This window comes from Hemitrygon akajei, chromosome 23, assembly GCF_048418815.1.
Source record: "Hemitrygon akajei chromosome 23, sHemAka1.3, whole genome shotgun sequence".
Classification (NCBI taxonomy): domain Eukaryota; kingdom Metazoa; phylum Chordata; class Chondrichthyes; order Myliobatiformes; family Dasyatidae; genus Hemitrygon; species Hemitrygon akajei.
The window spans coordinates 44,009,399-44,033,986 of record NC_133146.1 but is presented as its reverse complement, the minus strand read 5'-3'; the positions used below and the strand labels follow the sequence as shown (position 1 = coordinate 44,033,986).

Here is a 24,588-nt window from a genome sequence, read left to right as displayed (position 1 = left end):
ATATTCTGTCTTCAAATTTGACCTACCAAAATGAACCACTTCACACTTATCTGTGTTGAAATCCATCTGCCACTTCTCAGCCCAGTTCTGCATCCTATCGATGTTCCGCTGTAACCTCTGACAGCTCTCCACAACACCTCCAACCTTTGTGTCATCAGCAAACCCACCCTTCTATGTCTTCATCCAGTCATTTATAAAAATCACGACGAGGAGGGGTCCCAGAACAGAACCCTGCGGAACACCACTGGTCACGGCCTCCATGCAGAATACAAACCATCTGCAACCACTCTCTGCCTTCTGTGGGCAAGCCAATTCTGGATCCACAAAGCAAAGTCTCATTGGATCCCATGCCTCCTTACTTTCTGAAGGAGCCTTGCATGGGGAACCTTATCAAATACATTACTGAAATCCATAAAAACTACATCCACTGCTCTACCTTCAACAATTGTTTTATTACATCCTCAAAGAATTCAGTCAGGCTCGTAAGGCACAACCTGCCCTTGACAAAGCCATGCTGACTATCCCCAATCAGATTAGGTCTCTCCAAATGCTCATAAATCCTGCCTCTCAGGATCTTCTCTAACAACTTGCCCACCACTGAAGTCAGACTCACTGGTCTATAACTTTCTGGGTTATCTCTACTCCCTTTCTTGAACAAGGGAACAACATTTGCAGCCCTCCAATTCTCCAGTACTTCTCCCGTCCCTATTGATGATGCAAAGGTCATCGCAAGAGGCTCAGCAATCTCTTCCTTCACATCTCACAGTAGCCTGGGGTATATCTCATCTGGTGCTGGTGACTTATCTAACTTAATGCTTTTCAAAAGCACCAGCACATCCTCTTTCTTAATGTCTATATATTCAAGCATTTCAGCCTGCTGTAAGTCATCCTCACAATTGCCAAGGTCTTTTTCCCTGCTGAAGCACATCATTAAGTACCTCAGCTACCTCCTCCAACTCCATGCACACTTTTACTATTGCACCTGATTCTCACACGGCTCATCCTCTTGCTCTTCACATACTTGTAGAATGCCTTTTGGTTTTCCTTAATCCTGCTCGCCAAGGCCTTCTCATGGCCCCTTCTGGCTCTCTTAATTCCATTCTTAAGCTCCTTTCAAATAATCTTGTTCTAGCAGCATTCTAGAAACGTTCCCACAACCTATGGACCCACTTTCCAGGACTTTTCATCTCATGTTCTCAATATTTATTGCTCATTTGTTTATTATTACTTTTTCTTTTGGTATTTCCACAGTTTGTTGTTTTTTGCTCACTGGTTGAACACCCAAGTTGGTGCAGTCTTCCATTGATTTTATTATGGTTTTTATTCTATTATGGATTTATTGAGTATGCTCACAAGAAAATGAATCTCAGGGTTGTATTAGGTGACATACATGTACCTCAGAAGCGTATTTACTTTGAACTTTGTATTTGATAAATCTGGAAGCTTTAAACAAAAAAGAGATAACAACATATTCTACTTCTGGTGTTCCCACACCCAGAGGTCTCACTTTAAGGACTCTTTCCCTTGTTATTTCAAACTCGTTATTTACTGTATGTTTGCATTTGCACAGTTTGTTGTCCGTTGACTTGATAACAGTTACTATTCTATAGATTTGCTAAGAATGCCTGCAGAAACAATCTCAGGGTTGTATGTGGCGACAGGCGACAGCGACTCTTGACAATAAATACTGCTTTGAACTTTAGCTTTGTTGAGGTTGTAGCAACAGAATAATTAAAGGGGCAACCAGTGTGTATGATACATTCAGACTTCCAAAAGGTTTTTAGTATTTTGCCACCTAAGCAGTTACTGAACAAAATTAGAGCACACACAACATACTGCTGTAAATGGTGATCTGTTCAAGTTCATCATTTAGCAAACAGCTAACTGAAACGTCTCTCCTCTAGGACAAAGGTGCAAAGCACAGTACATAGAGTTACAACCCAGCACACAGAGTCACAAAATAATATTAACACAAGTCCCTGAGTGCCATGGCCTGAAGGTTGACAGATCGACACAAAGTGCAAGGTGCTTGCTCAAGACAGTACACTGTCACTGGCACTACGATAATAAAACAAGCAATTGTATGAATATGTGAAGAGCCGCAATAAAAGATGAAAAGTGATCAGTGCAGGATCAGAGTGCATTCAGACAGAGTATCCATGTGCGCTGGGTGCCAGCGGAGTGTGAATCCTGGGGAAAGAAGCTGTTACCCAGCATGTTAACAATGAGAGCCGAGAGTAGTTCATTTTGCGGTTGGAGGTCATGACCATTGAGGTGCCACAAGGATCAGTGCTGGGTCCCAGTTGGTTACAATCTATAATTGAGCTGTGTGAGAAAAACACAAGTATACATGCAGATTTGCTTAAAATTGGGATGCAGTCTTGCTAAGTACTTGAGAGATGGAGAAATGTGAAGGCATTCACTTTTAAAGAATGGCAGTGCAGTTTTCAACAGCGGCAGAACAAAAAGCAAAAAGGAAAAACGATTAGTTTTACTTTCCACAAATGCATAGAAACACACAGTGAAATGTGTCAAGTCAAATCAGTGAGGATTGTGCTGGGCAAATGTCGCCACACTCCCAGCCCAGCACCAACATAGCATGCCCACAACTCACTAATCCAAATTGTTCATCTTTGGAATGTGGAATGAAACTGGAGCACCCAAAGGAAATATGTGGTCATGGGGAGAACAAAGACTCCTGACACACAACAGTGGGAAAAGATCCCTTCTATAAAGCATTATGCTAACTACCGTTATACCATGTTGTTCAGAAGGACCAAGTGATAAAGAATGCAGTAGGTCAGGCAGCATCTATGGAAATAAGTCAGGATTCATTCAAGATATATTTGTAGCTGCGATCGCAAGAATGTCCAATCAGGAAAGATTATGCAAACTAGGTTTTCAGAAAGTTTGGAAGAAAGAAGTGACCTTATTGAAACATAAAATTCTCTTACAGGGTTTAACTGTTCAGATGCAGAAATGATGTTTCTCCTAGCTGAGTTGCTGAGAATAAGACACTGCAGTTTCAAAATAAGGAGTCAATTATTCAAGGTGTAAATTGAGAAAGAATTCTGCATCCTCTCTCCAAGGGGGCTGTGAGCCTCATGCATATTCAAAACAGAAATAAAAGGTTTTGTTTAGATATTAAGGGACCGGGAGTTAAAAGCAGACCTGGGAAAACAGCTGCAGTTTCCTCCACACATCACAGAGACTACATCGCAGCCCGACATTGTGTTGTGGTCCAACTCATCGAAGCACGTTCTTATGCTTGAGCTTACCGTGCCATGGGAAAAACGCATGGAGGAAGCCTACGAGCAGAAAAGAGCCAAGTTTGAGGATCTGAAGAACAACTGCAAAAGAAGAGGCTGGAGAGCAAAGTGTTGGCCCGTGGAGGTCGGGTGTCGTGGCTTTGCAGGCCAGTCGCTCTGCAAAGTATACACTGCACTTGGAATCACGGGAGAGAGAAGGAGGAGAGCCATTTCTATCATCACAGATGCAGCAGAGAAAGTGTCAAGATGGCTCTGGGTAAAGAGGGCAGATCCGTGGGTTGCTGCTAGGGCACAGGCCGGGGTCTGATCAACCCTGGTCAGGTTGCCTGGGCGAGGGTGTATGATGCTGAAAGACCCGAAACACCTGACGACCCCGGGTAACATCACTGATGATGTGCCCTAGCTTAGCATCATGCAGATGTTTCTGTAAGAAGAAAGAAGAAAATGTCTGGGCTAGTTCAGGAAAGTGGCCTTGAGGCAATAGTCAATCCTGGATCTGAATGAATGCTGGAAGAGTTGTGGAGGACCAAATGGCCAATTCCTATTAGGTTATTATGTTTGACAGCTTCAAGCAAAAAACAACAATCAGTCTTGTCTTCATGCAGCACTCTTCATAATCGCTTCACACCCAATTAATGAAGTCCACAATTGTAGCCATTGTGATAACGCGAAGAACCAGCAGTAGTCACATTAGGCCCAGCAAGAGCCAACAACCTGCAGTAAAGTAAATGACCAGTGTTTCACTCACCCCACCACTGAACTGTTCCCACAACTTACAGACTCACTTTCAAGGACTTTTCATTTCATGTTTGTAATATTTATTGCTTATTTATTCATTATGTTTTTTTTTCCATTTTGTATTGATACAGTTTGTTGTCTTCTGCACATTGGTTGTTTGTTGGTCCTGCTGAGTGCACAGTTTTCCCACTGATTCTATTGTGTTTCTTTGTACTTACTGTGAATGCCCACAAGAAAATGAATCCCAGTAGTATATCATAAACATGAGGAAGTCTGCAGACGCTGAAAATCCAAAGCAACACAAAGTGCTGGAGGAACTCAGCAGGTCAGTCAGCATCTACGGAAATGAATGAACAGTCAACGTTTCAGGCTGAGACCTTTCTTTGGCATTAATTCGAGACCCCTCTTCAGGGCAGTATATGGTGACATACATGCACTTTGATAATAGATTTAATTTGAACCTTTGAACTTTCCAGTTTAGAGTTAGTTGTTGGATGAATGCTGGCCATGAGACTTAGTTTCTCCAACACTGCAGCTGAAGGGACAAATCAGTCTTTGATTTGACATTGTACTAAAGATGCCTTCTGGCAGAGAAGCACTCCCTCAGCCTCATTCGTGGATTCAGATCTCAGGTATTGGGCAAAGCTCGACATTATACTTAGCCACTGAGTTCCCCCAAATCTGTAGATGAGTGGTGGCATCTAGAGGGGAATTGATAGGAGTGTTGGACTATGAAATAGATTTGGATAGAATTAGTGTAAATGTGGGTCAGTCTTGGGACCACTTCTTTTCATGTTATTTGTCAATAATGTGAATAATGGAATTGATGGCTATGTGGCCAAATTTGCAGACAATGCAAAGATAGCTGGAGGAGCAGGTAGCGTTGACAGAGCAGAATACCTGCAGAAGGACTTTGATTTGAAAAATGGACAAAGAAATGGCAGATGGAACATAGTGTAATGAAGTGTATGGTCATGCATTTTGGTGGAAGGAATATGAAGGTGTAGACTATTCTCTAAACTGGAGCAATTTTAAAAATTGAGAGGTGAAAGTGGACTTGGAAGTCCTAGTGTACGATTCCATAAAGGTTAACGTGCAGGTTGAGTCAGTGGTAATGAGGGCAAATAAAATTTTATCATTAATTTCAAGAGGATTAGAATTTAATGCTGAGGTCAGACCATACTTGGAGTATTGTGAGCAGTTTTGAGAAAGGATATGTTGGCATTGGAAAGGGACCAGGGAAGGGTCATGAGAATTATTCGAGGAATGAAAGCGGTAAAGCATGAGGAATGTTTGATGGCTCTGGGCCTGTACTCCAAGTTTGGAAGAATGAAGAGAATCTCATTGAAACCTATTGGATATTGAAAGGTCTAAAAAGAGTGGATGCGGAGAGTGGTTAAGTCTAAGAGCAGATGGCACAGCCTCAGAATAGAGGGATATCCATTTGGAACAGAAATGAGGAGGAATTTCTTTAGCCAGAAGGTAGTGAATCTGTGGAGTTCATTGCCACAGATGTCTGTGGATGTCAAATTGTTGGGTATATTTAAAGCAAAAGTTGATAGGTTCTTGATTAGTAAGGGCGTCAAAGGATACAGGGAGAAGACAGGAGAATGGAGCTGACAGGGATAATCAGTCATTATGTATTGGCGGAGCAGACTCAGTGCACCAAATTGCCTAATTCTGCTCCTATGTCTTATAGTATCAATGTTCAATGTAAACTAGGTGGACAAAAGGGCTTATTTCTGTGCTATGTCGCTACGAGTATAAGACATTGTCAATCACATGCAGGACTGACAAAGCTATAATTAACACCAAATAATATTATCCCAATTCCATATCTTTCAAGCAAGCTTTTATACAGTAGTGATTAAGCACTTGTTAAAAAAAAAACCCTGTAAATAATGTTCCGCTTAAGTAATCTGGATTCCGGAGTGAAGTTTGAAATTTTTGCTCTAGTCTCTTTGAGAATGGTTTTCTCTGATTGAGATATTAAATTAACAGCTGATCTGGGTAGAATTACTAAATACGTTACTACTACTGAAAAAAATAGACATCACAATTGTAAATTTTTGTAACTTCACCTACTTTCCTTGCAACTTGACTTAGTTACAAATGGTTTTCCCACAATGAATAGAAACATATTCCTGTATAATTCAAATTTCTGTGCAGCATTTGATGCATTTCTGAAATACTAAACAATTCTTTTCCTCTTTCCTCCATAAAAAAATTTATCACTCACCCAGCAAAAGAGAAAAAACATTTTCTGTATTTTAATTTTCATGCTCAATTTCTAGTTTGTTAATCTGATGGTGTTCTGCCTAAAGTCATTTTTTTCCATCCTTAAACCTCCAATAATACCTCAAACATCTTGTTGCTTAGCATTATCCACATAGCAGCAAACTACATGAAACCTCCTCAACAAAATAAATCTTCAAGTTTATTATCAATATAACTATATAGCTAAACGGAACAATATTCCTCAGGGACCAAGGTGCAAAACACAGTACATACATACATCACATAAAATAATATTAATACAATAAATTAATAGATAAAAATTATCCTGTAGATGCACCACAAACATTGTTCTTCCAGTGTATGTTCTGTGACATGATCGGATCCGAAGTTTCACAAAACTGCCAGACGTGTACATTTCCCACACAAATATCCCCCCTCCCCGTCTTGAAAGCTCCAATAGTTCAAATAGTAAAGGTGTTTAGGGGAAGAAAACTCTTAATTTCTAACACCGTTTCTACTCCTTCAGTTTGCTGCTGAATGACCAACTATAATTTTAAAATCACGTACACATTCCTGATTCTGCGGAAATTGCTTCAACATAGTTATCAAAAATACTGTAATATTTTTAAAACTTTGAACTGCACTAAAACTATAAAAATGCAAACCAAAATTATCAGTATTCCTTTGCTACAAAATGAGGATGGTAAGCAGGAACCAGTAAAACTATTACCGAACATAAAACCTTGGGGGCTGACAGGAGTCAGTCTCAAAACATGGCTGTGGGACATACTGTATGGTATTAAAGATTTGGTTGGTACAAAAATTCATTCCTGTTTACATGACACCCAATAACATTAGCAGTACACATTGTGCTACTCACACAATTATCAGCGACTTCACTTCCTGAGGCTTTCACAGTTCCTCTCTAACCATGAGAGCCTGAATAAATTTGGTGCAATTTTTTTTTGTATTTTATTCTTGAAATTCTGCTGAACTAATGGCAATTGAAAGAAACATGAAAGAGCATTATTACACTTTGGAAAAAAGGTACTGGAATTTGAATATTTAACATGTATTTGCATACATCATCATGTAATTAGTACATCATTAAATCCAATTATGAAATATTGGATTTCTACCCACTTTGGTGTCAAAGATAGCAGTTTCCATTTTAAAATCCACACATTTAAGACAGGGATTTCAACAACTAGATTAAGGCCATCACCGCTGCGACTTGCAACTGCTTAGAATCACTGCCCCACTGGAAAGAGCAACAGATTTCAGTTTGCTTCATTATTACAGGCAAGCCAAAACCACGGTCTCAACAACAATGTATTTTGAAATGATGCCCAAAAAACAATCCTATTATTATCAATACAAAAAAAATACACACAAGACATGCAATTTGTTTTCATTGGCATCATTCTTTAGCATCTGATAATGTGTATTGATTGATTTATTATTCAATCTCCAAAGGGATTCATGACCAAATGTTGCCTCAGAAAATTAGCACTGGAGCTTAACAAAAATGATAAAATGGTAAGCTCTGTCTTTTATTCAGTTAATAAATTTCTATGCCTACAATTTTAATGGAAGTAGGGACACAGTTTGCACAGTTTATTTGTCTTTTGCACATTGGTTACTTGTCCGCCCTGTTACATTGATTCTGTTGTGGTTCTTGGATTTACTGATTATGCCCGCATAAAAGCAAATCTCAGTGTTGTATATAGTGACAGAAATGTACTTCGATAATTTACTTTGGACTTTGAACATAAGTGAGGCCTACAAATCTATTTTTAAAAATGATCTCAAACAGACCATGTATGCCTGAACAGCCTACTAAAAAAGAAATCCCAGAGCAGAGTACTGTGCACAAAGGCAGTATCAGTCCATCTCAAAAAAATATCCACTGGAGCGAAAGCAGGGAATGATTCTTTAAACACAAGAGACTGCAAAAGCTAGTATCAGGAGCAAAATAAAAACACAGGCATCTGTATAGGGAATGTTTCAGATCAAGGCTGAGAGCTTAGAGGAAGAATAGCCAGTATAAAGAAGGAAAAAGGTAAGGCAGAGGCTAATTGGTTTTAGGTGGACTGAAGTGGAGAGAGGGATGATGGGCAGACGTAATAGGTGGGGGATGGGTGATGTTAGGAAAGAGGCTGGGAAACAAGGCAGAAGGGCGAAGGGGAGTGTGAAGTGGAGACATAAATGGAGACGCAAGTAGTAGAGACAGATAAATGGCACTAATACAGGACTCTGAAAATTAAGGAAGGTATGAAGTGGAACAAGATAGGGGAAGGGGGAATACGAGTGCCGGTGACAGAAAAAAAATGTGGTTCCTATAGGAAGGGACTGATTAAGTATAATCAGTATAGCCTTGTGAATGAAAATCTTATCTTGCTAATTCGAGATTTGATGAAGACAGGTCAATAAGTGCTGTCATGTTGGCTTTTGAAAGGCAATTGACGAGATACCTCATGGTAGACTGCTAGGTCCAGAAGGCACAAGGGATCCAACTTTGTCCTTGTGATAAGAAACAGGGTAGCACTGCAAGGATTTTTCTCAGACTGGACGCCTGTGCCCAGTGTGTGCAACAGGGATTGGTGCTGGGACCTTTTTATGATTCATAGTAACAACTTGGATGTGATTGCAGAGGATGTGACTAGTAAAGTTTGCAGATGAAACAAAAATTGGTGTTATGAATAGTGAGAAAGGTTGTCCAAGTCTGCAGCATTGTGCAGATCAATTGGAAAGCTGTACAGAGTATCAGCAGATGGTGTTTAATCTCAAAAAGTAAGGGGAGATTCATTTTGACAAGTCAGAAATGAATAGGGCAGACAGGAAATGGAAGGGATGTTGATGAACAGAGAGAGCTTGGTGACTAAGTCCAAAGTTCCATGGAAGTGGCAAAGGTGGACAGTGTAGTGAAGGCAGCATTCAGGAAGCTCTCCTTCATAGGTAGAATTAAAGAGTTGGGATGTTATGTTTCAACTTGACAAAACACTGGTTAGAGCACACTTGCAAACCATTCTGGTTACCACACCGTGGACTGCACTGGAGAAAATGCAGAGGGGATTTTGCCTGGTTGCTGCCCAGATTGGAGGACTTCAATTATGAAGACAGATTACGTAGTTTGGGCATGTTTCCCCTGGAACAAATGAGGTTTAGGGTAACCTGATAAAAAACACATAGGATTATGAGGGGCACATATAGAGTAAATATTCAAAATCATGGTGGGAGTTACCAGAAATACAGGCCATAATGTTAAGGTTAGAGGAAGAAGGTTTTAAAAAGGAATCTGAAGGGAATTTTGTTTTTATTATCATTATTTTCATTAGATAACGAGTGGTTAATTCCTCAAATGCACTGCCAAAGGAGGTGGTGGAATCAATTAAATCTCTGTAGTTAAGGAGCATTTAGATCAACTCCTAAGTAGACAAGACTGAAGAGGGCATGTTCTAACAAGGGCAAATGGGACTAGCGTAGATGAGCTAAAAGGTCAGCATGTATGTGGAGGGCTGAAAGGCCCTTTGTGTGTGTTTGAACCTACAAGTCACTGAAGAGACAAAGACCAGCAAAGGCAGATATCAATGATAAAATTTCTCACTGTCCTCAAGGTATCTCCACAGCCTTTCTTCAACCGACCAAAAGTGCATACGACAATCAAGATCTCAAACAGACTCTGAGTCCTGTTCTACCAACAGCAATGGAAAAATACCACATATGCTCTCTCAGTAAAATCCACTAAATACACAGGAATGATAAAGGAACCAATGTTCCAGGCCAACATACCCTGCCTTGAGACTCTAACAGGCCTTTCAGCCAACCACAAACCCATCTATACCTACCCCTTTTAATCACTTGGCCTTTAGCTTTCAGTATCTTGACAATTCAAGTATTCATTCAGATACTTATTAAACATTGCAAGAGCACCTACCTCTTCTAAGCTAAGGGCCACAAAGGTCTTTGAACACAATTTCTTCCACAGATGCTGGACACAAGCTAGTTTTGTGCATGTAGCGTAGTGACAACTCCAAATGTGACCAAAGCAAAACAATATTTAAACCAGTAATTAAAGCTGAAATGATAGGGCATTACTGGAAATGATCCATCCAGGCATCAAGTTGAATAATGTCTCTGTCAACAAATAGAACCTTTATGTCAACAGCTCAGCCTCAAACAAGTGAAAAGCTACCTGATGACTAACTAGCCTATGCCACTCACAACAGGAAAAACGTGAACACTGGATGAGGTCGCAATTTAGCAAATTTTATTTTCTGTCTGTTGGGACAGAAGCCCTGGAGGTGGATCAGCCTTGAAGAAATAATGGGATCTCCCTGACAGAAGGTAAATAGTATTGAAGCTGGGAGTATGAAATAACAGGAGAAAATGAAAATACTAATCATTTCAGGAACATCTGTGGAAGGAGAGCAGGGTTAACTTATCAGGTCAATGAGCTTTCATCAACACCAAACTTCATCTGCTTCTCTGTCCCTTGCCTGATGAGCATTTTCAGTAGTTTGAGCAGATAGCTCTTCTAATATCCTCAAAGTGGTCCTCTAAAGTAATGAACAACACTGCACAAGTGCGCATCAGTGCATGTTCATGAAGGAGGTAGTAGTAAAAATCACACTGTCACCATGAAGTTCAGGAAAGGACGAGAAAGAACCATCCTTGAAAGGGGAGTCTAGATTTTTAAATTGCAGCTGTTATGTTTTTGTAACAATTTTTTGGATATGAAAGAAGACTTTCAAAGATCAGCTGAGATGGAACAGCTGAAAAAAAAACAGGGACAAGTCTAGTTATCAAACTTGAATCTATATCATCAACTTCAAAGCATGAGGTACTTTGAACAGCTGGTAATGGCACATATCAAAAACTCCATTCCTGCCACATAGAACACTCACCAACATACTTACTGACAGAATCTCTAAACGACAGATGCCATAGCATCGGTCATGCACCCAGCCCTGGTTCATCAAGAAAACAAGGACATGTCATTCTACAGATATGCAGTGAGAGCTTCCGAACAAGCAGTATTACTGCATGGTATGGAAACTGCACTGTAAATGACAGGATGGCTCTACAACGGGTAGTCAAAGCTGCCCAATGTATCACCAGCACCAGCCAAACCACCATCAAGGACATATATACAGAAAAGTGCCCGAAAATGTCCAGTAACTTTAAGGATCCCACCCATCCCCCTCATGGACTGTTTGTCCCACTCCCTTCGGGGTGGGGGGGGGGGGTGCTAAGTAGTATCCAAGCCAGGATCACCAGTCACAGAAACAGTTACTTTCCCCAAGCAGTAAGGTTGATCAACACCTCCACCCACTAACCACTTCACACCTTCCAGCACCACCACTTTACCGTTTGCTATCAGTCACCTTTTGTAGAGCATCACTTTATGGACATACAATCAATCAATGCATTTATGTGTTTATATTTGTTATGTTTCATTTATTATTGTGGTCTTTATCTTATTGTGTTTTTTTTGTACTGCATCAGATCCAGAGTAACAATTATTTTGTTCTGCTTTACACTTGTGTACTGCAACTGATATTAAAGAATCCTGAAAAAACACACCTCTGAGGCAACCTTCAGTTCCACCAACAATAAACAGACTGAGAAGAATGTAGTGGTAAAATGAAATCCAAGCTCAGGATATTGCATCTACAAGAGATAAGCAAAGGCAGAATACGAGTCAGCTGGCTGCAATTTGTATTCTTTGCACATGTCTAAATTTGGGTAAACAAAAAAAGTAACTTAATTTAGTCCAAGCAGAGCAGTGGCTTACCATATGCAGAAAATAACTGCTATCAAAATCAGAACAAGGACTCCGAGGAGCAATAAACCCTATTTTGTAGATTTACATGGGGTTAATTCTGAATCCAGTGCTGCCATCAAACTCAGAGTTTGATGAATCAAATCACTGAATCACTGAGGCAACTGTGTATCACTGAATCAAATCAATTGTTCATTACCATTTGTAGTTTTACAGTGCTTATGATACTTACACAAGATAAAATAGCCAATGGTATCTTTGGAAGAGCAGTCATAACTGCAATATAGGAACCATAGGGACTTTTTGCACTGCGTACTGACGTAACGGTTTTGATAATGACCACATAATCTATTTCTTTATGATATTGATCAGAACCCTTGAGTCAGAGTTGTACAGTGTGGAAACTGACCCTTTGCCCCAGTTTGCGCAAGCCAAACATAATGCCATCCTGAGCTAGTCCCATTTCCCAATATTTGGCGCATTTCTCTCTAAATCAGGGGTTCCCAATGCCATGGATCCCTACCAATAACTGAAGGGTCAGAGGACCCCAGTTTGAGAATTCCCGCTCTAAACCTTCCCTTTCCATATACTTATCAATATGCATTTTAAATGCTGCAAATTTCCCCACCTCTAGCAGCTCATTCCATATTCCATTATTCATGAAAAACTTACCTTTCAGGTCCCCTAATCTATTCTACACTGCAAAAAAGACCAACTATCTACCTTATCTATGCCCTTCATGGATTTATACGCCACTGTAAGGTCATCCCCTTGCATCCTACATTGCAGCCCCAACCTCTCCACTCAAGTGGTCCAGTCCCATCAACATCCTTGCAATCACCTTTTCCCAGTTTAATGACATCCTACAGCGGGTGACCGGAAATGAACACAATACTCCAAGTGCAGTGTCACCAGTATCCTGTAGAGTTGTAACACGTTGTCTGAACTGTGGTACTGAATGCCCACTATGCGGGCAAGTGTGTCAAATGCCTGCTTCAGCACACACACTGTCTACTGATGTCACCATACTGAGGGGTTTAAAAAAAAAATGGCCAGGAATCTGAGAGAGTATATCTGTTCTTCAAAATATTGTTACGGGATTTTTGGGGTTTTTGTTTCACAAACACGAGAACAAATTAAATTAAAGCCTTGCCCAAAGATAAGAGGAGGTGATTTTAGGAAAGCTCGAGCATGAAGTCTGTGATTTTCTATTCATTAACGTTGGCTTTTGGAGTGTGAAGTCCCCCTGCAAAATGGATTTATCATTAAGGCTACCATAGAATAGGGAACCTCTTCCCCACCCTATCCCTTTTCTAAGCAATGCCACCATTTTTTTTAGCCTAATCAAATTAGATCCTGGTGATGTATGAAACGCTTAATACTCCAAACAATGCAGAGATCCAACAAAACCAGAAAACTCACATCCACATTTTTAGTTGACTACATATCTGGAATGTCGCTTAACAAAATTTAAGGAAGATTCAAGACTCATTTTATGCAACAGTTTTTTTTCGAAGTAATGATCTCACCCTATGGAACAACAATAGCTGAAAGCATCACATCAAGACAGTTCACAAGACAATCAAAAATAATTAACAAAGGTAGGCATAGCATTGACTAGTGATTTAAAAATTTCATGACCCAGACTATTTTTATGTGGCTTCTTACTGCCTCATTCTCAACCAGAAAATGACATTCCTATTACAATTATCCCCCTGCCTGCCATTTAATAAATTGCTTGGCACTCTAAGCCAGCAATCACTGTCTAAAAGAGAATCAATGATCATATCAATAACTAACGAGCTACATTTTGCAAGGCCTCACGTATGTAGTCAGAGAACACAACTGATTATATAGCCATGAATCCCTAACATAGTGGACCTGTCCAAATCTCAGCATCAAGTTCAATACAAAAAAGGCAAGCTATAGTATCGGACTTGTGCATCTAGTCTGAAGCTCAAATAGTTGTATAGGTATGAGGACCCAGGCGCCCTACTCCAGCTTCTATTTCTTGTGTTCAGTAAGGAGGCTGGGTGTTCATTACGTCGAGGTGCACTTTCAGATCTCCCATAGATGTTCGGTGCTGTTCATTTCATTTATGATTCTTGGGTTCACTTCTCAAGATGCAACAGGAAATTTATTGAAATTACTCAAAATGTTCATCTAGACAGGCAATATCTAGAGATAGAAAAAAAAGTATTGAAGTTTGGGGGCTGATGATAGTGAAAAAAAAACATGAAATTATCCAAAGAGAGAACAGGAACAGAATTTGGGTTACTTACACCAAGAAACACATGGTCAAAATTGGACCAACTTCATCTGAATGCGGTTCTTGAAAATCTGTTATGTTCCTGTTTGAGAAGGACATCAGCCTTAAACAGATGCTGCCACAATAGTCAGATTACAATAACACTTACCTGTTCGAGAGAAAAAGGAGGTTTCAGGAAAGAGGTTCATTCAAAGAAGGAGAAAATAGCCCTGGTCAGTGTGGTTAACAACCAAGAGGGATGTCCTCTGCATCAAGGGGGCCAGGGCCACACAAGTAGTATCTAGCAAGATCTGATTACCTTCTCCAATTATGAAGCTCGAATTTAAAGTAGCAATGTGGAAATAAATTTCATGTCTCCACAAGTTCAGTCAGGGCGAGATTTAAACCACAGCTGTAGCAAGGCATTTCTATCACTGGACCTACAATGCATTCATTCAGATATAATTGAGCGAATAGAATTATTTCCTGTTGATGAAAAGGTAATGAGAGCCCTCCACACCACCTGAACTCATGGGAAGTCACCAGTGCTGTCAAACCCAGCTGCTCAAGATGCCTTCTGTTCCTCAGCAAAATCAACAAAGAAATTATTTCTTCAATGCACCTGCAGCTTGGTGACTTTGGTATGAAGTAGTGGAGGAAAACTGAAGGACATGACAGAGTTTTTCTGTGCTCACTTGATGAGACTGTATGACAATCAACATTAAAGTTAATATGACATTCAACTCCAGACAGCGAGCAGTCACGTACCTCAGTGATGACAACTTTGGATGATCTGAGCTTATGGAATTCATTGTTCATCTGGAAGGTCTTCGTACTATATGGTATCTACGTCCTAGGGTCCCAACCTAGGGTTCATGAACCCCTCAGTTAATGGTATGGTCCATGACATAACAAAAGGCTGGAAACCCCTGATCAAGGACGTAGTGTCTGTAGAGGGAGGTTCTTCACATCTTTGAGCACATCTTTGCTTCTAGCTCCAAGTTTCCTAACCAACCCAAAGTAGCCAGTCAATGCCATAATGATACCTCCAATAAGGAGGTATTGCCAGCAAAATCGCCACTTAGAAAACCATTGCACATGCATCAGAGTATCCGAATGCTGGAGAAATGCTAAGTTTTTGTAGATACAATGGATTTTGCTAGGTATACAAGCAACCAGTGCTGTATGGGCCAAACCCCTATACAGTGCATGCAATGGATTAGAGAAACATTGGATCAGCTCCACAAGGAGGTCATTGACAGTCTACAGGGATCAAACGGCCCAAAAAGATGACAAGCCACCCTCCTCAAAATGGGAGTGCCCTTTTAACTAACATGAAAAACAAAATGAGTGCAAAGTGAAGTGCTTCGATTTACACTATTTCATGACAGTAGTGGCTCCAATATACCCTGGGAAGAGCAAAGAAAGCTGTTGTATGAACAAATTGACAATTTTTTTTGTGTTGAATGGCTGGGAATAATTGGGTGCCATGTGGACTAGTGCCATGGTCCCAGCTGTGCAAACTTCCTGGATAATATGGACAAGTTACATGAATGGACAAGATGGCCATAGAATGTACAAAAATATTTGGACATTCACTTTGTTAGAATAAATAGAAAGCCGGAGTATTTTTATTTAATGGTAAAGAGAAGACAACTATGCACTAAAAACAGGCACGTAATCCTCTGACATTTACTGTAAAAAGGTTTGAGTAGATGATTGAAGGCATAGAACATAACACCATACAGGCCTTTTGACCCATGATGTTGTGCCAAACTTATAACCTATTCTAACATTAACATAACCCTTCCATCCTACGTAGCGCTCCATTTTTCTATCAATGTGCCCAATAGAAGACAGAACATCAGGCACCTTGTTTAGCTTGGACAAGATGGGCCGATGGGCCTGTTTCTATACTGCATCACTCTGACTCAGACTCTCACTGACCCAGAGGGCAGCAGACTTTTTGAATTCTCGATCTATAACAGCTATAAAGACCCAGTCACTGAGTGAATCCAAAAGAGAAAATGATACATTTATGTACATTATTCAAATCAAGAATATCAGGTTAGTGGAGAGGAGGTTAAAAAAAAATCGGTAATGATTTTACTGAAAAGCAGAACAGGTACATGGAGCCAAATGGCCTACCCCTGCATCCATTTTTTATGTTTTAATGAATACTGATGTCATAAGGGGCACATCTGACACAGAGAACATGTTAGAGCTGTTGCAAGCGTCACATCTAAAACCGCTCGGTCCATTTTCAAAATGGACACAGAATCATCAAGTAAATTTGATTTTGTGAATTATGCTGTTATTTCTCTATTTTTTCTTGAATGCACCAATAGCATTATTAAAGATTAAAAAGATAGAAGACAAAAGATTAGCTTTACTTGATACATGCAGTGAAATTCATCAATTGCATCAAATCAAATCGGCGAAGGTTGTGCTGAGGCAGCCCACAAGAGTCACTGCACTTTCAGCACCAATGTAGCATGCTCATAATTCACTAACCCTAACCGTACATCTTTGGAAAGTGGGAGACCAGCTGACCCAAAGGAAATCCATGCCACTCACAAGGAGAATGTACAAACTCCTTACAGACAGCAGTGGGAATCAAGCCTAATCTGACTAATATCTTGTAAGAATATCAAGAACTAATGACGTTATTGGATGTTTTTGCTTAGAAGCATCAAAATCTAAAATGGTCTCAGAAGTTAAATTAATATCACAGGTGTAATATTCAATGAACAAATGTTTCAAGGTTATTATGTATATTAATTCAACTCCCAACACTTGTCTAACAAGATTAAAGCACCACCACTGTTCAAAGTAAAAAATTTAAAAGAAATACATGTAACTAAACAAAATAATATGAAAGTGCTCAAAGATCAATACAAAAAATATGGATGTTGAGATTAACACTGAGCAGGTTTTGTTGGACAACAGAACCAAAATCACCTAAATCCTTTGCTTCATTTATTCATCCAACATCAGTATCCCCAGCAGCGAGGCTCCAGTTACCCTCATCCAGCAGTGTTTGTCAAGCCACAACATGCACATGTCCAACAGCAGGAGACAGAAGATTCAGGCATACACTCAAAGCTTCCTTGATGAAATGCAAAAATATTCCTACTGAAAGTGGAGGAGAAATATGAGAGATCTGAGAACCTTCAGGTCACGCATCACGAGCATACATAAAACTTCTGCATATAGCAGTACTTCGCCATCTAACCATGAGCCTATCCCATCAACCACCTCTTATCCTATCTGTGGAAAAGAGTGCAATTCTTGCACTGGTCTCATTAACTACCTCCATGCCCGGGTGGAAGCAAGTCAACTTTGAACCTGAGGTCCTGCTGAAGAATCCCTAATCTGGAGGTTGAGCAGCCAGGAGCTGTGATACACATTGGTAAAAGGGATAAGAAGAGAATATAGGGAGTTAGGAAAGAAACTATAAAAGCTTGTGGGCAGGTTTGCAAGAAGGTTGGCAGGGGGATAGGAACCAGAGAATTAGGTCAGATGATGGGGCAGTTGACATAAATGTAGATGCAATATATAGAGAGACTGTGAGGAAGGACAGGCAGTGCAGAGGACATAAATGCAGTCATTTGGATGGTTGAACTGTGTTTACGTTAATGCGAAAGTACTAAGAACATGGATGACGAACTTAGAGCATGGATCAGTGCATGGAATTACGATGTTGTGGTCATTACTGAAACTTAGCTATTGCAAGGGCAGGATCGGCTGCTTGATGTTTTGGGGTTTACATATCTCTAAAGGGATAGGGAGCGAAGTAAACGAGGTGGGGGACTTGTATTGCTAATGAGAGTTTGTATCACAGCTGTAGAAAGGGAGAACGTTGCAGAGGGATCATTTACTAAGTTAGTGTGCAAGTCAGAAACAGGGAGGAAACAATCATTCTGTTGGGAGTACGATATAGACCCCCCACCCCCACCCACACAGGAACACCGAAGAGCAGATAAGTAAATTTTGAAATGTGAAAAATTAATAGGGCTGTTGTCATTGGAGACTTCAATGTCTTTAATAGTGATTGGCCACTCCTAGGAGAAAAGGGTTCAGATGGAGCAGAATTTGTTAGGTGTGTCCAGGAAGGGCTCCTGACACAGTTTGTGGACATGCCGATTAGAAGAAAGGCCATACTGTTCCTAGTATGAGGTAATGAACCTGGTCAGATGACATACCTCTAAATGGGCAAGCATTTCAGAGATAGTTACCAGAACTCCTTGAGCTTTAGCATAACCATGGACAAGGATCGGAGCAGAAGGTACCGGAGAGTAGTCGAGTACTTAATTGGGGGAGGGCTAATTACGATGTATTAGGTAGGAACTCGGCAACAAATTGGAAGCAGGTACGTGGAGGTTGTTTAGGGAGACTTGCATAGGGTTCTGAATAGCTTTGTCGCATTGAAACAGGGCATGGATGGAGGGGTGAGGGGACAATGATTGACAAGACAGGTGGTAAAGGTAGTTAAGAGAAAGAAGAAAGCATACTTAAGGTTTAGAATGGGAAAAAATATCAGATACAGCTCTTGAGTGATATAAATTATCTTGGAAGGAGCTTAAGAAGGAATGCTGGAGAGCTATCGGGGATACAAGAAGGCCTTGACGAGTAAGATTAAGGACAATTGTCAAGGCGTTCTACATGTATGAGAGGAATCGTTGGACAACAATAGTGAGGGATAAAGAAGGAAACACGTGCCTGGAGCCAGAGGAGGTAGGGGAGGTCCTTAATGAATACTTTGCTTCAGTGTTCACCAAGGAGAGGGACCATGATAAATGTGAAATCAACTTAGAACAGGCTAAGGCGTTGGAGCATGCTGAGGTTAAGGAAGAGGCAGTGATGGAGCTTTTGAAAAACATTAGGATAAAAAAGCCCCTGGGGCTGGATGGTGTATACCCTCGGTTACCCTGAGGCAGTAAAGGAAGAGATTGCTGGAGTGTTGATGACAATGATTTCTGCTTTCTCACTGGCTCACGGGATGTCAAATTTGAGGATGGAGCATAAATAGCAGAATTTTCAGCAGAGTGGAGGAACATAGGGATGTGGAAGTCAAGTTCATAAGCCCTCAAAGTTGCCTCAGAACACAATATGGTTGTTAAGAGGATGTAGTCAGGGGAGACTGAATTCGAGAACCACAAGGCAATGTGTTAGGTCTATAAAGCTCTGGTTGGACCAGGCTTTGATTATTGTGTTGTTTTCTGGTTGCGTCAGAGGAAGGATGTGAAAACTTTAGAGAGGGTGCAGAGGAGACTTATCAGGGTGCCACCTGGATTACAAAGCATGTCTTATAAGGATAGGTTGAACGAACCAGGGCTTCTTTTCCCCTTTGGGGCGGAGGAGGATGAGAGGTATACGAGATAATAAAGTAGAAATCGAGTGAACAGTCAGCACCTTTATTCCAGGCTAATAACAGATGGCTTGCTCTTAAAGTGCTTGCAGGAAAATTTAGTGTGGACGTCAGATCTAGGTGTTTTTCTAAAATAAAACAGCGTCAAGTGCCTGGAGCGCACTGCTGGGGACGATGGTTGAGACAAATACATTAGGGACACTTAAGAGACTCGTTGATCGGCACTGAGCTGAAAGGAAAATGGAGGGCTTTGGACTACGTTAGAGGGATTGGTTACATTAATCATGGAGTTGGTTTATACCAGTCCACACAACATCATGGGCTGAAGGGTCTGTACAGTGATGTACGTTCTAAAAAGCAGCGGCCAAAGCTAATTTTAAAAGGATGCCATTCTTCCATCATTTCAGATCATTGATAATATCTTCAGGTTGCTTTGCAAACAAACACCAGTTTGTGCAGAGATAAAAAGGAGCCGTTTCGACTGAGCCTTGTGAACGGAGAAACATTCACACAGAGGTGAGGCGGAATGAAAACTAAAATGTTGAGTACACCAAGATAAAAAGGAAGCATCTTAAAAAGTTAAACTGCGTGATCAGAAATAATAAAGTCAGAATTAGGGGAAAAGAAATTGTTACAGCTAGAATGAAATTGTTCATTTCAGCGAGAGGCTCAGGCTGATCAAATTGACAGTCACAGAAAAGCTTTTGCTGTTGCAATGTACTAATTTAATTGCTCTGAACACTCAAAATAATGATGTTTGTACATGTAACATACATAATTTATCAACTTGATCTGAGTATACCTTCATTATTTTTCTCCACACCATAGGAAGCCATTAATAGAACAAGCAAAATCCAGAACTGCTAAGACAGTCCAGAACTATGAAAATTAACTCTCATGGAAACGCAGTAGGCTATCTCACTAACCTCCAACAACTAGTTGCAACACTGAAATGAAAGTTGAGCTCTCACCAGTCTCGTCTAAACAAGTTATGAACCCATCAATGCAGAAAAAAAATAGGATCAGGAGTTCAAGATGACATCATTAATTTTACACAAAATAATAATAAGGTTGAAAACAGTAGTTTATTTGCCTTCAGAGCTACATACAATTTCTTCCTGTGACTCCTACACCGAGTCATCCCACAATGGAGCACAAAAAGATCATGTAATTAAATTAGAGACTTCTATCCTGAAATTTGTGAAAATTAATCTTTAATTTCCTACCACTTTCTGAACCAGAATACAACAATACCACAAACATGTTCACAGCACATTTACCAAGGAACTGCCCGAATGAATAAGTATAATTGAAATCAATTAGCCTATAAGTAAATGCATTGATTTCTATCTTGCAGCAGATAGCTGAGAGTAGGGGCAAGGGGCACAAGTTCAGAGGGTGGTAAATGAGGTCACTCAAGGATTGGTGCTAACATTTATATTAATGATTTAATCTTTGGTGTGAAGAGCATTTTTAAATTTGCAGTGAACAGATTAGAAAACCTATGGACAGTGAAAAAGACGACAATAAATTGCATGATATTAATAAGCTAGTAGAATGGGAGTTTAATTGTCTAGTGAATTGCAACAAAGGCTGGCACCAATCTTTGAGTGACCTCACTTACCACCCTCCAAACATGTGCCTCTTGCCCCTACTCTCAGCTATCTGCTGCAAGATAGAAATCAATCTATCTGCTTAAAGAGGCTAATAGATTTCAATGAAAATGAGACAATGTGAAATAAGAACTTCAATAGGGTAGGAGAAGAATTGGAATCTGGGAATATCAATAAACGAAGCATCGAAGTTGGCAATGCAAGTTGACAGAAAATCAACAACAAAATGAAAGTCGGGCAAGCAGTCCCAAATTTGTACCACATTTTGGCATCTGTACACCAAGGAGAAAATAGAAAATGTAGGAAGCACTCATCAGGTCAAGCGGCATCTGTAGAGAGAGAGAGAGGAACAGAATCACTGTTCCCAGGGTAGGCTGGAGCTTTATTCATGACTGTAGGTGGCAGAGGGGTGACCTGATAGGAGATTATATAAAATCATGAGGGCATAGATATGGTGAATGGCGATGGTCTCTTTTTCAAGTTAGTGGAGTCTAAAACTAGAGGGTCTATACTTAACATAAGAGGGATAAATATTAAAGGGAGTGAGGGGCACATTTTCCCATATAGAGGGTAATGGATATGTGGAACTATCAGAGGAAGTTGTAGAAGCAGGAACAATTGCAATGTTTAAAAGGAATTTAGATGGAATTGGTTGGCTGCATACCTTGTTTACATCCTAAGCAACCAGAAACATCCAATGGAGTGAGGAGTCCAAGGGTGTGAAGCAAGAGCATAAAAAGACATGGGTTTCCTTCCAAAATTGTAATATTTTAATTGTGAGGTTGTGGGTATATGCACACACAGTACCCTAAATACTTCCACCCTCTTTCCATACCCACCTCCCTGCATGGTATTACAGAACTTCCCCCACAAATTTAAACTCCTGCAAACTCCCGTGCATGCAGTCCTTTGGCACAGCAAGCATCTTCACTTTATGAATAGTGGCAAAGCTGCATGCAGCCATGATAGTGCCAGTTTTCTAAGTGAAATTGATACTCTCCAGAAACAGTTTAGTGAAGTCAGTATATTGAAAATATGTCAAAATTAATTTTTGAGCCAATCAAAATTGTGCGTGGAGAGGCAAAGCAATGCAAAACTTGGAAATATGAACTAAGATAGAGAATATGATTGGAAAGATTTTACTGGTGATTTGAAATCCTCAACAATTAAACATTTAAACGACAAAAACGTGAAATCCAGTGAATAAATTACACATGTACACCAGACCTTTCCGGTGACTTCAATTTTAGGGAAATACATTTTCCTTAAACATGCTGAGAATGTTTACACAAGCTGTCCTCTGATCATGGAACAGAGTACTGCTCAATTCGCAAAGTGTGGGAAACCTGCTGCCCAGATTGCAGGTTTTGAAAGACTTGCAAAGTGGAGCTCGAACCCCACAACTTAACTGTAGTCTGTAAACATCAACAAAGCAGGCAAGTGGCACAGACTTCCAGATCAAGGCGGCTGAAACGGAAAGGCCACTTTAGCAGCAGGTAGGCAGGCAGCAAGTCATTGATACCTTTAGAATTTCTACGTACAGGTTGAGCATCCCTTATCCAAAATTCTTGGGGCCAGAAGTGTTTCAGCTTTTGTTTTGGATTTTGCAATATATAATGAGATAGCTTGGGATCACCACCATTTCTGGCTCTGAATTTGTGCGCTATCAGTGGGCAATCTTTGTCTTCCACTTGTTCATCACATGTGTACTGATGCAGCCATTCAGTGTATTAGATTTTCATCAGTGACGATCTTGTCAAATGCAATGAATTTCTCGCCTGCTCCGTGATCAGCAGACACGTCATCACCACAAATCATTAAAAGTTTAATGTTGAGCCTTTTCTTTAAATTTCTGCAACCAGTCTGCTGAATATTCACAATTACCTGCAATTGTCAGTTTGTCTTGTTAGATCTTTACTTGTTTCATGGTCAGCATACCGTTAAGCGGCATATGCTCACTCTGACGCTGACAAATCCATTCTTTTAATACACGATCGAGATCTTCATTTTTTCCTTTATACAGAGATCATCTTTTATTAACTTCTATTCATACATATTGAGGTTATTTCTCAATACTGTCTGTGGCGTGCAGAGACCTGTGTACCACCTGGGATCCTTCGCAGTGCCTGGTGAAATTTTCCATTTGTGACATCATATCAGCGCTCAAAAAAAAAATTCAGATATCGGTTGGTTTTGGATTTTGGAATTTCAGATTCTCAACCTGTACTTGTGCCTATTGATTACTTGCACTCAGTTACTTCTTAATTATACTGGTTTTGTTATTCACAAACTTTTCCCAATCACCTACCCCCAGGGCCCCAGCCCTTCAGGAAAACTCCGAGAAAATGAATTTATTTGCCAAATTTTACAGAAGAAGCACATATGTCTGCATAGGCACTGCCAAACATGGAAATGTACAACTTATGAAAGGGCATAATTCTAAAGAGATTGGGGGAGAAATTACAGAGGGGATGTTAGAAGTAGTCCTTTTTAAACACACAGAGTCAAAAGTGTGAGGAATCTACTGCTAGAGGTGTGAGTATTGGCAGCTACATTAAGAACACTTAAGAGACTCTTAGACAGGGACACATGTAGATGAAAGAAAAATGGTGGGCTATGTGGGAGGCAAGGGTTAGATTGATTTTGCAATAGGTTAAAAGGTCAGCACAACATTTTGAGCTGAAGGGCTTGGACTGAACTGCACTGTTCTACATACTGATGAACTTGGTGGGCCAAATCAATACTTCCACTCCACTGGAGTCTATCCAGAATTTAGGCAGAGCCCAGCAGTGAATCACAATCAGATTAACTATCACCAATTTAGATGTTGTGAAATCTGTTGTTTTGCAGCAGCATTACAGAGCAAAGATATCAAATTACTATAAACTACAAAATAAATAATAAACAAGAAATTCTGCAGATGCTGAAAATCCAAAGCAAAACACACAAAATGTAAGAGGACTCAGTAGTCCTCTGAACTAACAGTCAAAGTTAGTTTGACTGAATAAACAGTCAAAGTTTCAGGCAGAGACCTTCCTTTAGGCCTGGCAAAGAAGGGGGAAGATGGGGGGGGAGAGAGAATAAAGGCTGGTAGCTAGAAGGTAGCTACCAAGTGGGTAGGAAAGATAAAGAGTTGGAGATGAGGGAATCTGATAGGAGAGGAGAAAGGAAAGGAGGAGAGGGCACCAGTGAGAGATGATTGGCAGTTGAGAAGAGGTAGAAGCCAGACTGGGGAAATAAAAGAAGAGGGGAGCAGGAAGGGAAAAAAAAATTACCAGAAGGCGAAGCTGATATTCATTCCATCAGGTTGGAGGCTACCCAGATGG

At 40.3% G+C, this 24,588-nt stretch overlaps 1 protein-coding gene across 5 annotated transcripts in view; it reads right to left on the bottom strand.

Annotated features, from left to right (window-relative positions):
• Positions 1-24,588, bottom strand: part of LOC140715402 (serine/threonine-protein kinase 32C) — a 269,903-nt gene that overhangs the window by 209,202 nt on the left and 36,113 nt on the right. The window contains exon 1 of one of the 5 annotated variants that reach the window (XM_073027535.1): positions 4,226-4,313. The exons of the other annotated variants lie outside the window; for them this stretch is intronic. Coding sequence (XP_072883636.1) covers position 4,226 — 1 coding nt within the window. The 5' untranslated portion in view covers positions 4,227-4,313. Of the gene's footprint in view, positions 1-4,225; positions 4,314-24,588 lie in introns of those variants that run through there. 5 annotated transcript variants of the gene reach the window in all.